The 16779-nt window shown below is 37.9% G+C and overlaps 1 protein-coding gene across 4 annotated transcripts in view; it reads left to right on the top strand.

Moving 5' to 3' along the window:
- nrap (nebulin-related anchoring protein) overlaps positions 1–16779 on the top strand; it is a 29969-nt gene that overhangs the window by 11642 nt on the left and 1548 nt on the right. For 3 of the 4 annotated variants that reach the window (XM_017310901.1, XM_008436675.2, XM_017310900.1), the window contains 27 exons: positions 15–113; positions 235–339; positions 439–546; positions 664–771; positions 1490–1687; positions 2677–2781; positions 2864–2962; positions 3037–3141; positions 4202–4309; positions 4443–4600; positions 5815–5968; positions 6053–6157; positions 6682–6780; positions 7576–7680; positions 7766–7873; positions 8805–8918; positions 8996–9193; positions 10321–10425; positions 11557–11655; positions 11745–11849; positions 11933–12040; positions 12911–13222; positions 13312–13416; positions 14598–14696; positions 14777–14881; positions 14966–15073; positions 16108–16419. In XM_017310901.1, coding sequence (XP_017166390.1) covers positions 15–113; positions 235–339; positions 439–546; positions 664–771; positions 1490–1687; positions 2677–2781; positions 2864–2962; positions 3037–3141; positions 4202–4309; positions 4443–4600; positions 5815–5968; positions 6053–6157; positions 6682–6780; positions 7576–7680; positions 7766–7873; positions 8805–8918; positions 8996–9193; positions 10321–10425; positions 11557–11655; positions 11745–11849; positions 11933–12040; positions 12911–13222; positions 13312–13416; positions 14598–14696; positions 14777–14881; positions 14966–15073; positions 16108–16419 — 3534 coding nt within the window. The remainder of the gene's footprint in view (positions 1–14; positions 114–234; positions 340–438; positions 547–663; positions 772–1489; positions 1688–2676; positions 2782–2863; positions 2963–3036; positions 3142–4201; positions 4310–4442; positions 4601–5814; positions 5969–6052; positions 6158–6681; positions 6781–7575; positions 7681–7765; positions 7874–8804; positions 8919–8995; positions 9194–10320; positions 10426–11556; positions 11656–11744; positions 11850–11932; positions 12041–12910; positions 13223–13311; positions 13417–14597; positions 14697–14776; positions 14882–14965; positions 15074–16107; positions 16420–16779) is intronic. The other variant, XM_017310902.1, reaches the window with a different exon arrangement.

Genomic DNA, 16779 nt, shown 5'->3' with positions numbered 1-16779 from the left:
TTTAAATATTACAGAAAAACTACAAGCAGCATATTGACCAGGTCAAGTACAAGTCTGTGACCGACACACCTGAGATTATTTTAGCCAAGAAAAACGCTCAGCTTGTCAGCAACGTAAGTAAACACTAAGCAGGGACTCATAATGAGCACTTTTATTAATTTTCTAACAAGTTGCATGTATGAGCACTGATTCACTTTGGATTTGTGTGAACACAAAACTCGTTTGCCCCTCCAGTTAAATTATAAAGCAGGCTATGAAAAGACGAAGCACCAGTACACTTTATCTCAGGATCTGCCCCAAATCCAGCACGCCAAAGCCAGCGCAGCTTTGTGCAGTGATGTAAGTTTACACTGTTTTGCAAGCACAAACATGTACTAACCCACTTGTTTGCATGCAAAGTCCCATCTTCTATCTTTAATTTTTCCAAATCAATTTTAGATTAAATACAAAGAGGAGTGGGAGAAGACCAAGTCCAAAGCTTGTGAAACTGGCGTGGACGATCTGAGCGTGAGAGCTGCCAAAGCTTCCAGAGACCTAGCCAGTGACGTAAGTGAAAAGGAGTGAAACTGCTGATATCTAAGCAACAAAAAGAAAACTCCAAGTGGTATTAATCTATTTTAATAGCCTCTGAACCGAATTAAATGTGATTACCATCTGTTTTAGATTAAATACAAAGAGTACTACATGAAAAACAAGGAGAAGGCAGTTGGGGTGAATATGAGCGACTCCAAGACTCTACACTCTCTGCAAGTGGCCAAGATGAGCAGCGATGTGAGTGAAATTACCTCAGAGGTTTCAGAATAAACATAATAGATATACAGTTGGGATATTTGTTTAATTAACAGTCTGCTGTTGACGTCAAATTTATTTCTAGATCAAATTTAAAAACACCAAAAGATGGTCAAAGTGCTGTACAATGTCACCAAATGAAAAATACATTTGAATAAACATTGTGTAAAAAAAGTCACATAAAGAAGTGTGATTTGTATCACTAAACTGCACATAATAACTGCATTAAATCCCATTTTATTAATATTTATTGATACTCTCATTAATAAAGAAAGTAGACAAAATAGTAAAATCAACAGTCCAGACAATATGCACAGTTTTGGGGGGTTTAAAACATCATTAATTGGAATTTATGTTTACAATAATAAATCAAAACTCTTATCATGATGAGAAATTTATTACGATAAACGATACAATAAATTCCCACCCCCACCTTAGTTCAGTTAATTGTAGATAATTAGAAATTATTCAGTATATTTGTACAGTCCGGAAGGAGAACCAAAATTATATTTACATAATAATAGTGTGTATATTTAAACCTGTGCATCAAATTCTTGTATAAAAAAAAAATCTGTTAATTTGTTTGTTGTATCGTCAATCCACCTTTGGAAAAATCCCAAATTAACTCCCAGTTACACCACACGTTTTTGACAGGAGTTGTGCTCCATATTGAATTATTTTATTATTATTGCCTCTGTAGATTGAGTATAAGAAAGGCTCCAAGGAGAGCCAGGCGCAGTACAGCCTTCCTCTGGACATGATCAACCTGAGCCACGCCAAGAAGGCTCAGGCCCTCGCCAGCGACCTGGACTATCGAACGAAACTTCACGACTACACCATCATGTCCGACGACATCAAGGTCCAGCAGGCCAAAAAGGCCTACTCCCTGCAGAGCGAGGTGAGATCCAGCAGAGTTTGCAGCTGAAGGTTCATTCAAAAGGGATCTATTATGCAAAACTCACATTTTTGCACATTTTTGTACGTACGTTTGTGTTTCTACAGCTTATTAAAAAACAGCTCAAGTGTTTAAAAGAACAACCAACCGCTTTTTGGCAATTATGGCGATAAACGACAATAGTTATTTTGAGACCATTTTCAAGTAATATAATGGTAATGGCATAATACTGCAAGCACATCCTTTTAAAGATCAGTAAACTTTAAATCTTAATGAATATTTAAAACTAAAACTGGAAGAAACTTTAAATATTCAAACTTTAAATATCCACCTATGCAGAAACAACAACAAAAAAGAATTGTAAAGTCACTGTAAACAAAACTGAGGCTCGTTGAGACCAAAGTACCAGAATCAAGACTTTTGTTATCTAATTTTTGGTAGAGAGAGAGAAAAAAACTAGAACAACAAAAAATAATGGAAATGAAAATTATTGAGTTTGTTTTAGTATAACATGCGATTAACTGATTTATTGATTTATTGCTTATTGCAACATGCCTGGCAATATGACAATGTTTTTTGGTGTTTGGAAAATGAGCCTTTTCACAAACCTCCCTAATGCTAAGTCACACGTACTGTTACCTAGCAACCCCAGCGGAACCCAAAGCGTCACCTAGCAACCCAAGCACATTTGGTCAGCTGGTTTTACCACTGTATAGAATAGAATAGAATTTATTATTTGCCACTGGTTGTTGTTCTTCTTTTCAAAGATGTATGGTTGTGTAATTGCACATCTGTTTGCAGCCATTTTCAGGTGCGAGTGTAAACTTTGAGTTGGGGTGGGGGGCGTGGCCAGCAGCAGATTATTTGGATTTAAAGGGACAGAGACCCTAAAACAGTTCATTCTGAAAGCAGAACTGACCAGACTAAAATCTCATTATCTAAGAACAGTTTGCTATCCTAACCTGCTCAATGAGATTATTATCTTCCTGCAGAACCAGTACCGTTCTGACCTGAACTGGATGAAGGGCGTCGGCTGGGAGGCTGAGGGATGCCTCAACATAACTCAGGCCAAGAAAGCCGGAGAGCTGCTCAGTGATGCAAGTTTATTTTCTGAGATATTAAAGTGACACAGATCCGTTTAGAGATGCTGTTCATCAACAATATATTCTGTTTTCACAGGTCAAATACCGTCAGAAGGCCGACAAAATGAGGTTCACCCAGGTGGCGGATGATCTGTACATCAAACACGCCAAGAAGAGTCAGGAGCTGCAGAGCGATGTAAGGTCTCATACACAGACTCTTCCATCATCATGGAGTTTATCTCTGTAATATTCATCTCTGTGATTTTACAGCTGGCGTACAAAGCAGACACAGAACAGATAATTCACCAGTACACCATGACAAAAGACGAGCCGCAGTTCAGACAAGCAAAAGCAAACGCTGACATGCTCAGCGGGGTGAGATGAAATTCATGTTTTCCCCACTCTCTGTTTCACAGTTTACTGTTTTCAGAAACAAAAGGGTTTAATCAATCAATCAATCAATCAATCAATCAATCAATTAATCAATCAAGTTTATTTGTGAAGTACATTCAGCAACAAGGCAGTTCAGAATGCCTCATGCCATGAAAACATAAACACCAATTCACCAAATGTGAAACAAAAACAGAGATTACTTTTTGCCAGGTTTCTTCCAGTGTATTATAAGCCTGGCGGGTCACCAGGCTCAGCATTCCTTATTTTTTAAAGTCTTTTTTAAATGTTTGATTTTTTTTTAAGACTTTATTTTTGGTGTTCAGATATTCATCTTCCAATCTTTCAATAACACATAATTATCAAGTGATATTTTAAAATGTCCTGTTAACTTAAAACATTTCTTAACTCAAAAACACGACGGGCCGCTGGACGTATGACTGCCCTGGCGCCCAACCACCAGGCTTATCAGGTTTTCTGGGGGAAACCTTGCATTTTGTCATTAAAATTATCCAGGGTTGCATTTATTCTACCTATGCAAACTTTAAAGAGAAAATTTTGTTGTTTTATTTAGAAGTAAAGCTGCATGTTTCATACAGACATCAGTCATCTTTTTACGCTTAATATAGCCAAAACACACTCTTGTAAATAAATGTTTGCAATATATTAAAGCATTTTGTAATTATTTGTAAGTATATTGTCACCTTCCTAAAATAGTAGCCTTAGTCAAACTGATTTTTGGCAACAACAAAAAAATACCACCTCTTTTTTGCCAAAAGATAATTTAGGCACAAAAAAAAGGAATTAACTAAATGACTTAGGCCATTATTTTTTGGTAGGTGACTGAGAAAATGTTTACCTTTAAAGAAAGGTAAACATAAAAACATAAAAATTTGATCACAAAATAGAAATATAATAAAGCAAAATTAAATAAGTACATAATTTCCAAAATAATTTATTTACCAGACTGAACAACCTTAATCAGTTTTTCTTATTGAGGTTTGATTACAAGTGCATCTGATGCTCAATTTCTTCCTTTTTATAGAAAGTGTACAAGAGCCAGTGGGAGAAGCAGAGAGAAAAGGGCTTTGAGCTCCGTTTGGACTCTCTGTCGATACTTACAGCGAAGGCTAAGAGAGACCTGGCTAGCGATGTGAGACGTTTAAATATTGGTGCAAAACCTTTTTGGAACAACTATAAAAATACTTGATGTGCCCTCCTGATTAAAGACATTTGAACACATCTGAGTCTGACTGAAAAGCTGCTAAATTCCTGTTCTGTTTCAGGTAAAATACAAGCAGGAGTACGAGAAAAGCAAAGGTAAAGTGATCGGGATTAAATCTGTCAGTGGCGACTCTCAGATGGCTCACTCCGCTCTGGCCACCAAACTGCAGAGCGACCTCCACTACAAGAAGAACTACGAGGACACTAAGACTAAATACAAGTAAGTCCCCTGGATTAACCATCATTTAACCATCGTTTACTAGTTATTCTAATTAAACCAGATTTCTGTTGCTGTATATCTAATTTAAACATCAGGAGCAATTTATTATTGAGTGGCTCAACAATTGCAGAGATAATTTAGCCTTAATCTTTGTACTCTTCAAGAGTATTTGCGTTAAAATACAGCTTATGTAAAAAGTGTAGAGTTAAAAAGCCAAGTATTGTTATGCAACATGACATACCGTAACAAATCTGGAAGCATAAAAAGAGAAATAACCCAGGTGTACATCTATAAACTAATACTTTGTAGCAACTTTTTATTAATAATTAATTTAGTTTTTTTGTTGTTATTGAATTGTGAAAAATATTCACCACTCTGAGATAGGGCACATCGAAATGGCTCAAAAACTTATCAGGACACAAGCGTTTCATATCAGCCAATATCAATAACTATTGATTAGTTTTTCAGTTTTAAATATCTGAAATGCAGCCAAACTGGTTTTCCTGTTTCACCTACAGTTTTCACTTCACACTGTTATTTATTTTTAAGCAGTTATGAGTCAGAACTTTAAACTGCTGCTGTATCAGTTACTCAGCAGGTTGTTGCTAGGTAACCAAAGAGTGAGTGGGTTGCTAGGTAACCAAAGAGTGAGAGAGTTATGCTGTGCGGTTCTGAAACAGAGTTCAGTGAAATTATTGAATATCCTATCAGACGTATTATCTATTAATATTGACTTTGTGTCTATCACAGTATCAATATTGTTATTGATTTATTGTCCGGTCCTACTATAAAGAGAAAAACGTTTTGAAATTCTGTTTATTTTACATATGAAAAATATTTTCTGATGGATTCGTCATCTCAATTGAGGATTATATTACCATTAAGGTTGCAAATGTTGTATATTTGCAATGATAGCAGCTTTCTAAGTCTAATATATCCTGACCCTTTGTCAGGATTAAAAATGARGATTAAAATGAGGATTAAAAAAATAGTTTTAATCCTCATTAAAAACCTTTAATGAATGGCCCATTCATTAAGGTCACACAGCCACAGGCCTTGACATCCACAACAGATTTATTGTCCAAGGCAGGCAGTTGTGGGTCATCACCCTGGCGAAGCTCATGAATGAATTAATCTTTTTTTTAAATGAGAATGACCTCAAGGGCAAAAGGTCAGTGTAATGGCAGGATTTTAAACATCAACCTTCCCCACAGCGTGTCTCTGGATATGCTGAACATCAGCCATGCGAAGAAGGCTCAAGACCTGGCCACGGATACGAAGTACAGGACGTTCCTCCATGAATACACCACCCTGCCGACGGACATCAACGTGGCCTGGGCTAAGAAGGCCTACGACTTACAGAGTGATGTAAGCCTCCCCTAAGAACAACCACCTAACATGTCATTTAAATCTGCAATAATTAACCTGACTGTTTGTTTTAACTGTGTGTAGAAACAGTACAGATCGGACCTGAACTGGATGAAAGGTGTCGGCTGGGAGGCCTCAAAATCTCTGGACGTTCAGCAGGCGAAGAAAGCTTCAGATCTGGCCAGTGAGGTAATCTCAAAATAGATTATATGTTAGAGATTAAACATGCAATGAAAAAAATAACTTACAATTAACCAAAGCTCTAAAAACGGAGAAAAACTACAGATTTTATCCTCAGCAACCTTCAATAAATATTATTAATCAGATTGTCCTTCTTGGTCGTTTAGTCCTTTTAAATAAAAACACCCGATAAGTACAGGAAGAACTTTTTTATAGAGCGACAGTCCTCTATTTATAACCTCGTTACAGGGGGATTTATTTAAAGGTCACTCCTGTCATGATTACCAACATGACACCCAGAACAAAATGTAAGAGATTATTATTATTAGAAAACTCTTTTAATTATGTTGATACATCAGCAGCATCGGCTGCGTGACTGTTTTTATATTTGCAGTTTTTCAGAGCAAATGATTGTGATGAGTGCGCCCTCTACTGGTCATAACACATTTGTGCACTTCCTGTTTTATTCTTTGCCTCATCTGAACTGATTTTTTCTGTAATTATATAATTTATTTATTTTTATTTTTTTGCAGAAAAAGTACCGTCAGGATGTGAGCTCTCTGAAGTTCACCAGCGTTGAAGACACTCCAGAGATGAAACAGGCCAAACTCAGCAACAAACTGGCTATTGATGTAAGTTTAGGAAGAACAAATATCAATATCAGAAGTTATTACAGCCAAATCCAGATATTTATATACATTATATAAAAAAAGAAGAATTCTACAGAATGCCATTTGTAAAATTACGCAGTCAGTTTGCTTTATTTAGCCCTGCATTAAAAGAAAAAAAAATTTCATATTTCATTTAGAAATGTCACAATTTCAACTAAATTATGAAGCTGAATATTTAGTTAACCAACCAAATATTTAACTCCAGACTAAATATGTAGCTAAACTAAAGACGTTGAGCCAACATCTAGTAGTGTATTTCAAAGTGGAGACCACCAGGGGGCGATGTGGAGAAGATGGGGGAAAAACACGCAAAATAATATTTTTTTAATCTTAAAATTTTCATCATAATTTTTGATTCTTGTTTTTCAATTATTTTTTTAGATATGAAACACAAATTGAAAAAAAAATATTACAATTATTTTTAGATAAATATAAAAATACATATACTTCATACAGTATCTAAATAAATATATATTATGGAACATGGGACCGCCAGGGGGCGCTGTGGAGAAAATGGGGGAAAAGCTTCCTATTTTTCAATTTTTTTTTAGATGATACACAAAATAATTTATTTACATTATTTTTATATAATTATACATATATTTATAGAAGGTGTCAAATGCTGTTGAGGTGAATGTAATATTATCCGCTCTCACTACAAATAACCACACAAAGGATTCATTTTGTAGTTTCAACACTCATGCAGACTGAAACCTGGTTTCCTGCAGTAATGTTCGTCGTCCTGTTTTTTTGCAGAGATTGTACAGAGAAAAGGGAGAAAACATAAAACACAATTACACAGTGAGTGAAGAGCTGCCAGAACTGGTGCAAGCAAGAATCAATGCCAGAAACATCAGTGAGGTAAAACTTAGTTTTTTATTCTGATTATTGATCTGATTGTTGTGCTTCCATGAGTTGGTGTCTGATGATACATTTTCACCGTTAGAGTCAATACAAGGAATCCTGGACGAAGTTACGCGACGGCGGCTACAAGCTGCGTCTGGACGCGATTCCCTTCCAGTCCGCCAAGGCGTCTGCAGACATCCTCAGTGATGTGAGACCCGGTTCAACCACACACAGTCTTACTGTGGAAATCATTGGTGTGACACCCAATATGAAATGTTCAAGAAAGAGTTTCAAAAGTTGAACATTTGCTAGAAAAAAATCTGAAATTTTGAGATTAGTATCAGAAATTTTCAAGAAAAAAGTCAAAAAATTGCTAGAAAAAACTAACATTTTTAAAGCAATCTCTGACACTTTCAAGAAAAAATCTTGGAAGTTTCCAAGTTTGAAAAGTTGAACATTTTCTTGGAAAAAAAAAAAAAACCTTTGTGATCAATGTTAGAAATTTTCAAGGAAAATGTGGAAATTTCTGAGTTTGAAAAGTCAAAAAATATATTTTTAATCAATCTCTAAACTCTTCTAAGGAAAACATGGAAATTTCTGAATTGAAAAATCAAAAATTAGCTTGAAAAAAATCAGAAATTTTGAGATTAGTATCAGAAATTTTCAAGAAAAAAACTTTTCAATTTCTGAGTTTCAAAAGTCAAAAAAWTGCTAGAAAAAAACTCCAAAATTTTTAAATCAGTCTCTGGAAATTTCAAGAAAAAACTTGGAAACTTCTGAGTTGGAAAAGTGAAAAACTTACTAGAAAAAAAAACCCTCAAAAAGTTTGATATTAACCTAAAATTTTTAGAATAAATTAGGAAATTTTCAAAAGTCAGAAGTTGTTTTCAACCTTTCGGGAAAGAATTCCAGTAAATTTTTCTTTCAAACTCAGAAATGTTTTTTTCTTGAAAGTTTCTGAGATTAATCTCCAATTAGTATTATTCCATTATTATTGCTTATTTCATTTAATCCAATACTCAAAAATTTATAGATGTACTCAAAAACAAGAATATGTTACATTAACTTCAATTAAGTTCAATCACACACAGAAGGTTTTACTGTGGAAATAATTTGACACGTAAATTGATTGATTTCAGGTAAAATACAGAGAAGAATTTGAGAAGGCCAAAGGGAAGATGATTGGACTGAAGGGGCTGCAGGACGACTTGAACATCGCGCATTCGGTTCACGCCAGCAAGCTACAGAGTGATGTGAGTGCTTATGCCCTGTACTTTATCTAGAAATAAGCAATTAGAAATCACATTCATGAATTCTGTTCTGAATTTAGATCAAGTATAAGAAGGACTCAGCGAATCAGCTCTCAAAATTCCACCTGCCCATGGATATGGTTGAGGTCGCTCATGCTAAAAAGGCGCAGTCTCTGGTCAGCGATCACGACTACCGGCTGTCTCTGCATCACTACACGTCGCTGCCCGATGACATGAAGGTGCAGGCTGCCAAGAGAGCGTACGAACTGCAGAGCGAGGTGAGACGGACTTCAGAAACTCCTCTGGCCGCACGGCTTCAGCACCAACAACGAGCTTTACTCAAAGCTGCTCCACCGCTCGTCATTATCAGAAATGGTTTAAGTTGGTTGTGGTAAGAATAAGTAACCGTAGCTACCTAAAAAACCTCAGCTGCTCATAGTTCCTTCAGTGCATCAGGGCCGTTCGAGATGGAGAAAAAGGAGCCTAACAAATCTCACATTCTTAGATTATTGTCAGAAATTTTCAAGATAAAAACTTGGAAATCTCTGACTTTGAAAAGTCAAAAAAAATTGCAAGCAAAAACTCTGAACGTTTGAAATTCATTTCAGAAATTTTAAAGAAAAAATGTGGAAATTTATGAGTTTTAAATTTTTAAATCAATTTCCGAAATTTTCAAGAAAAACATGGAAATTTTCAAACTTGAAAAGTTGAAAATTTGCTTGAAAAAACCCCCCTGAAATTTTCAAGAAAAAAATGTGGGAATTTCTGAGTTTAAAAGTCAAAATATAGCTTAAAAGAACTGATTCATCTTGAGAGTGAAATCAGAAATTTTTAAGAAAAGACTTGAGAATTTCAGAGTTTGAAAAGTAATAATAAAATTTTTAGATTAACCTAAAAACAATTCTAGAATTTTTTTTTTTTAAATATTCAAAAGTCAAAAGTTTTTTCACGTTGGAAAACGAATTTCCAGCAAATCTTCGACTTTTCAAACTCAGTAATGTCCACGTTTGTTTTTGTTGAAAATTTCTGAGATTAATCTCCATTTATTATTATTCAAATTTCATTACTTATTTCATTTAATACATACTCCAAAATTTTGGATCAGTCCAAAATTTTGAGTCAGATGTACTAAAAAAACAAGAATATAATATGTTACATTAATTAAAATGTTATATGTCACCAGAGAAGAGAAAGAATAGTTAACTATAACATCAAGGCTCCTGATGAGGGTTTGTAAACCTCCGACTGGACTTGTATTCTTTCATGTTTCTCTGTCATCCTGTAAGAAAGCAAAATGTTCAGTCAGACATGTAAACGTGAAAACTTTTACATGTTTTCACACAGAGAAAACATGTAAACGTTTTCTCTGCGTGTGTAAAATTACAGGAAAGTTTTCTGTCCACAGAGAATGTATCGCTCCGACCTGAACTACCTGCGAGGCGCCGCCTGGATCGCGACCGGAGCTCTGCAGATCGAGGAGTCCAAGAGAGCCACAGACCTCATCAGTGACGTGAGACGCCATCTTTGATTTTCTTTTTATCACAACGATAAAAATATCATCTCCTCTTTTTTAAGTATCAAATATCTCCCTCTGCTTTGCTCCTGCTCTGCATCCACGAAGCCTCATTTTCAAAGATTCCTTGAGATGCTAATCAGCTGCTTGCGGTTGCAAAAACAATACCTCGTTGCCACGGTTACAGCTTTTACAAACGTAAAAGCGTAAGAGCTGCAAATTGTGGGACAGCCGGACGATAAATTGTCCCAGAAATGATTGCGATAAACGATAATATTGTTGTTTTGATAAACTTTAATTTTAAAAACAAAGCAACTGGAAGATATTTTAAATATGCGACAACCAAAAACAAAGAATAAAATCAAAATAAAAACCACTTATACCCAAAAAAATTTATAAAATGGATGATAATGTTTATAGAATTGAACTCCAAAAAAATCATCAGAATGAAAGTGATTGAGCTCAATTTGATTTATCATGCAATCAATCGATTAATTTATTTTTGTGACCCAACCAGTTATTCAGTTCAGTTATATTGGTTTGCAAAACTTTCCTCCATTAATAAACTAAATAATTTTAGCAAAAGTCCATCTTCCTTCAAAAACTGCATTTTGTGTTTTCCCAGAAAAATCTTTTTTCCCAGCCGTGTCCACAAGAAAACATACAGATTTTTAAATATTTTATATTTACACTCATTGATTTGGGAAGGGGCTGCACAGTGGCGCAGCTGGTAGAGCTGCTGCCTTGCAGCAAGAAGGTTCTGGGTTCGATTCCCGGCCCCGGTTTTCTGCATGGAGTTTGCATGTTCTCCCTGTGCATGGTGGGTTTTCTCCGGGTACTCCGGTTTCCTCCCACAGTCCAAAAACATGACTGTCAGGTTAATTGGCCTCTCCAAATTGCCCCTAGGTGTGAGTGTGTGTGCATGGTTGTGTGTCTCTGTGTTGCCCTGCGACAGACTGGCGACCTGTCCAGGTGACCCCGCCTCTCGCCTGGAACGATAGCTGGAGAGGCACCAGCACCTCCTGACCCCACTGAGGGACAAGGGTGTATAGAAAATGGATGGATGATTTGGGAAGAATTTAAATGATTTTCTCTGAAAGGTAATAAAACGTCCGTTTTCTGTCACAGAAAAAGTACCGACAGCAGCCGTACAAATTCAGGCACACTTCCGTCGCCGACTCCCCAGATATCATCCACGCTAAACTCAGCGGACAAATCACAAATGAAGTGAGTCAGGAACTCTATTGATACACTTTTACTACGCCTTCAGTAGGTTTTATAATATGCAACATAATACTTTTTGTTTTTTTTCTCAGCGCCTGTACAAAGAAAAGGGCATAAACGACCAGCACAGCTACACTATTACAACCGAGCGACCAGAGATTACACAAGCAAAGATAAACGCCTCCAACTTCAGTGAGGTGCGACGATTTCAGCTGCTCGCCGAAATAAAATGACTGTCCAAGATGTTTAATTTACTCTCTGTGTGCTACATTTGCTGCAGGTAAAGTACAGAGAGTCCTGGCATACGCTGCRGGCTCAAGGCTACAAGCTCACCATGCAGGACATCCCCTTCCAGGCCGCCAAGAGCTCCACGGGCATCGCCAGCGACGTAAGCAGAACCGGAGGAAAACCTGTAAAAATCGATTAAAAAATATCAACTAGATTAATCCCACTCTGCAACAGCACATTATGGTTATTATAAGCAGAAAAAGAAAGGAAGAGTAAACATCCGCCAAAAAACTCCTGACATTTTCTAGAATAAACAAGGAAATGTCTGAGTTTGAAAAGAATTCAAATGAGTTTCAGAATGGTTCTGGGAAAATCTCAGAGTTCTGAGTTTAAAATATTGAAAATTTGCTAGAAAAAAACTCACAAACGTTAAATAAGTCTGGGAAATTTCTAATTTGGAAATTTGAGTTTCAAAAGTCGAATATTTTCGACTTTATGAACTCAGAAATTTCCAAGTTAGTCTCCAGAAAATTTCTGATATTAATCTCAAATTTTTTAAATTTTGTTCTTGCATATTTTTTGACTTGCAGCGTAAGAATTTATTTTCTTGCTTTTTCTTGAAAGTTTCTGAGATTTTTCTCAAACTTTGAGTAATTTTCAAGCAAATTTTTTGACTTTTCACACAATTTTCTTCCAAGAAATTGTTTGAATTTTTTTTTTCTCACAAATTTTCGACGTTTGTAGCTCAGAAATTTTCTTTTCTTCTAGAAAAATTCAGAAATTGTTCTCAAAATTTCAGTTTTTTGGCAGAAATGAACTCGGATTTTTATTTTGGCTCGCCGTAAAACAGCCCGACTCTTTTTCACTCATGTTTGCGCCTTTGCACTGTCGGATCGCAGCGCAGGCCAAAACGAGTGATGCGATTCATCTGCCTTATGTAACAGAAACACGTTAAGCTTTCTGGACCAGTCGCGTGCGCTGACCCGTTACTGAAGCAACCAGGAAGTCAACCGAACTCGTGTCTCTGCAGTACCAATACAAGCACAACCACCTGCTGGAGAAGGGGAAACACATCGGGGTCAGGAGCGTCACGGAGGACCCCCACCTGCTGCACTGCCTGCAGGCCGGCCGGCTGGCCAGCGACCAGGAGTACCGCCGGGACGCGCTGTCCGCCAGCGGCCGGTACCACCTGACCCCGGACATGATCCACCTGGTGGCGGCTAAAAACGCGCAGGCGCTGGCCAGCGACCAGGACTACAGGACGAAGCTGCACGATTACACGGTGCTTCCCGACGACATGAAGGTGAAATGGGCCAAGAAGGCGTACAGCCTGCAGAGCGAGGTGAGGAACAAAGACGAGGGACGTAAAGGAAGAAGAAGAAACACCGACGCACAACTTGATTCATGTGTGTTTTACTGCTTCGTGCGTAGAAACAATACAAATCCGACCTGAGCTTCATGAAGGGAGTGGCCTGGGACGGAGTGGGAACGCCGCAGCTGGAGGCGGCCAAGAAGGCAGGAGAACTCATAAGTGACGTGAGTATTTGGGAAAAAATGACGCTAGAACCTGATCTGTCTCTAATAATAATAATAATAATAATAATAATAATAATAATAATTCATTTTATTTTATTTCTAGCCTGTAAGACAAGCAATTAAAAACAAAATGTAGACACAGAACAAACAGGGAAGCTAAATAATGCAATAAAAGTACAATAAAACAAAAAGAAGTTTATTTAAAGTGGAATAATTGATCCGACTTAAGTCTGGATTTTAATACTCTGAAGAGTAAAAAATAATAATACTGTGTTTCACTTGAGATTTTCACTAATATTTTCATGTAAAGGCTTAATAAAATAATTTTAAATACTTAAGGAAACATTTAATTGTTTGTATTTTCTTGCTTCAGTCACATAATATTTAGTTTATTTATAAAAAAAAATAAACAGAACCAAAAGAAGCAGCTTTCAGTTTCTGGGAACAAACTTCCAGAAAACTGCAAAACAGCCGAAACGCTGATGAGTTCCAATAAATCAAACCTGTTTAAAACTGCATTTGATTAATAATAACTGGAATAATATAAATGATGTGTATTTGCTTCATTATTTTCACAAAATCCATCCATTTTCATTCACCCTTGTTCCTCAGTGGGGTCAGGAGGTGCTGGTTCCTCTCCAGCTAGCGTACCGGGTGAGAGGCGGGGTCACCTGGACAGGTCGCCAGTCTGTCGCAGGGCAACACAGAGACACACAGGACACACAACCATGCACACACACACTCACACCTAGGGACAATTTGGAGAGGCCAATTAACCTGACAGTCATGTTTTTGGACTGTGGGAGGAAACTGGAGTACCTGGAGAAAACCCACCATGCACAGGGAGAACATGCAAACTCCATGCAGAAAGACCGGGGCCGGGAATCGAACCCAGAACCTTCTTGCTGCAAGGCAACAGCTCTACCAACTGCGCCACTGTGCAGCCCATTTTGACAAAATGTATTTTTTTATTGCTTGATCCATAATTTGATCTGAAACTTGCTATACAATTAAACTTCACTTATTTATGAAGCAATTTCCACTGAAAACGTTTCACAATAAAGAAAAAAAAAAAAAAAGGTTAAAAATAAAACATTATTCAAATCAGAGGAAAGAAAAACAACAAATCAAACGAATTAAAACCTTGTGACGTGATTTTTATTTATTTTTTCCTCCTGCAGAAGAAATACCGCCAGCTGCCGGACAGAATCAAGTTTACGTCGGTGGCCGACTCTCCCGACATCGTCCACGCGAAGACGAGCTACCAGCAGTGCAGCGAGGTAGAAAGAAGACAAAACACGCATACATRCGTACTTTAATTCTCCCTCTAGCTGTTAATGTCTTTTATTGTGCATCGCAGAGACTGTACAAGTCTGGAAAGAACGACGAGATGCATAAATACACCTTACACCCAGACGATCCCGACTTCATCAGAGCCAAGATCAACGCTCAGCAGATCAGCGATGTAAGACGCTTTTAGTGAATAAACCGCAGATGATTCCTCTTTATCGTCCTAKGCTGAGATTTTTCKTCTTCTTTCACTGTGAAGAAAGTTTACAAGGCCTCAGGGGAGCAGGTGAAGACGTCAGGCTACGACTTGAGGCTGGACGCGATCCCCTTCCAAACAGCCAAGGCCTCCAGAGACATCGCCAGCGACGTAGGTTTGGTCCGGAGGTCATGGACAYGACGCATGTAATTATGTACATCTGGACGCTCATGCGCACGACGCCGGAGGGCAAGAAGACGATTCTCTTACTCGCCATCCAACGTCGCGCAGCTGTAGCAGAACGACTCCCTTAACTAAATGGAACCTGGGTTTGTTGGTATTATTAATTTAGCGCAGTGTGTCACAGTAAAGCGAAGAATAACCCTGGAAAACAACTAAAAAAAACCCCAAACTTTTCAGTGCTATTTGTGTTGGTTGTGCTACAAAAAGACCCGTTGCCATAGCAACCGACAGCAACGCCACTATAYGTTTCAGGATTTAACACCAATAAAACCACTGAAACATTTTCAAAACAAAGAACAGAACATTCAGTCCGTTACAGTTTTATGGTTTTATCATYAATGTTTATTTTTGCAATTATTAATAAGTGATCGCTGTGGTAGATTAGCTACCGCTGCTATTATTAGCTAAGCTAACACAGGCGTGGTAGATTAGCYACCGCTGYTATTAGMTAAGCTAACATTAGCTACCGCTGCTATTAGCTAAGCTAACACAGCTGTGGCTGATTAGCTAATGTAAACACCTGCTCTGCTGATGATCTGTCAGAGAGTTGGTGACTTGGTCGCCTTTTTAAAAAATGTTTTAACTGAATCGAAACACACCAAATTCCACAGCGCATCTACATGTTAAGGTTGTCAAAGTCAAGCTAGCATAGCTATGCTAGCTTACTTCCCTCGCCCTCACTACTTTTTTAATTAAAACTTTTACTGATCTTGTTATCTAGTAGCTGTAGTGTTGACAATCAGTAGCAAAGCACTGCGTCTGTTTTTCTTTTATGTATCACACATTCATACACGATTTAGCGCATTATGTTGGTAGCTTAGCAGCTAAAACCAATGGGTAGTCAACGTCAGCATGCAGTTCTTCACTCATGTAGTCACCTGACCAAAAGTTACTTGTGCGTTCCTTGTTGTACCGTAGAATATCTTGATGTCTAATTTGAAGTAATTAATCTTTGTTCACAGGTCCATTACAAGGAGTCCCACCTGAAGGAGAAGGGCCAGCAGGTGGGGCTGCGCTGYGTGGAGGACGACCCAAAGATGGTCCACTCGTTGGCTGCCAGCAAGCTTCAGAGCAACCTGGAGTACAAGCGTCAGTCCAAGGAGGAGCGCGCCCGCTACAACATCCGGCCGGACCAGCCCGAGTTCCTGCTGGCTAAGAGGAGTCAGGCCCAGGCCAGCGACGTCACCTACCGCCGCAAACTGCACGACTACACCTGCGACCCCGAGCAGCTCACCGTCAAGCACGCCAAGCAGGCATACAAGCTGCAGAGCGATGTGAGACGCCCGAGTTTTAAAACTACTCCGAGTTTAAAACCGGATCTGAAAGTTTCATAAAGAAACTTTTAGAGGTACTGGTTCGGAACTTAGAGTTTCTGAAACTTTCTCAAAACTTACCAAGTGCCTTCCTGACATTTATTGGGTATATTCCTGAAACTGCCTGGGTACTTGCCAAAAACTGACTGAATACTTTCCTGACGCTTRTGGAGTACTTTCCAGAAACTTACTGGGTACTTTCCAGAAATTTACAAAGTTTCTGGAAAGTACCCTGAAACGTATTGGGTACTTCCATGACGCTTATGGAGTACTTTCCTGAAACTTACTAGGTACTTTCCTGAAACTTTCTGGGTACTTTCC

The sequence above is a fragment of the Poecilia reticulata genome, linkage group LG19 (assembly GCF_000633615.1).
Source record: "Poecilia reticulata strain Guanapo linkage group LG19, Guppy_female_1.0+MT, whole genome shotgun sequence".
NCBI lineage: Eukaryota > Metazoa > Chordata > Actinopteri > Cyprinodontiformes > Poeciliidae > Poecilia > Poecilia reticulata.
The sequence above is the reverse complement of the archived record's forward strand: the minus strand, read 5'-3'. Positions and strand labels throughout refer to the sequence as shown.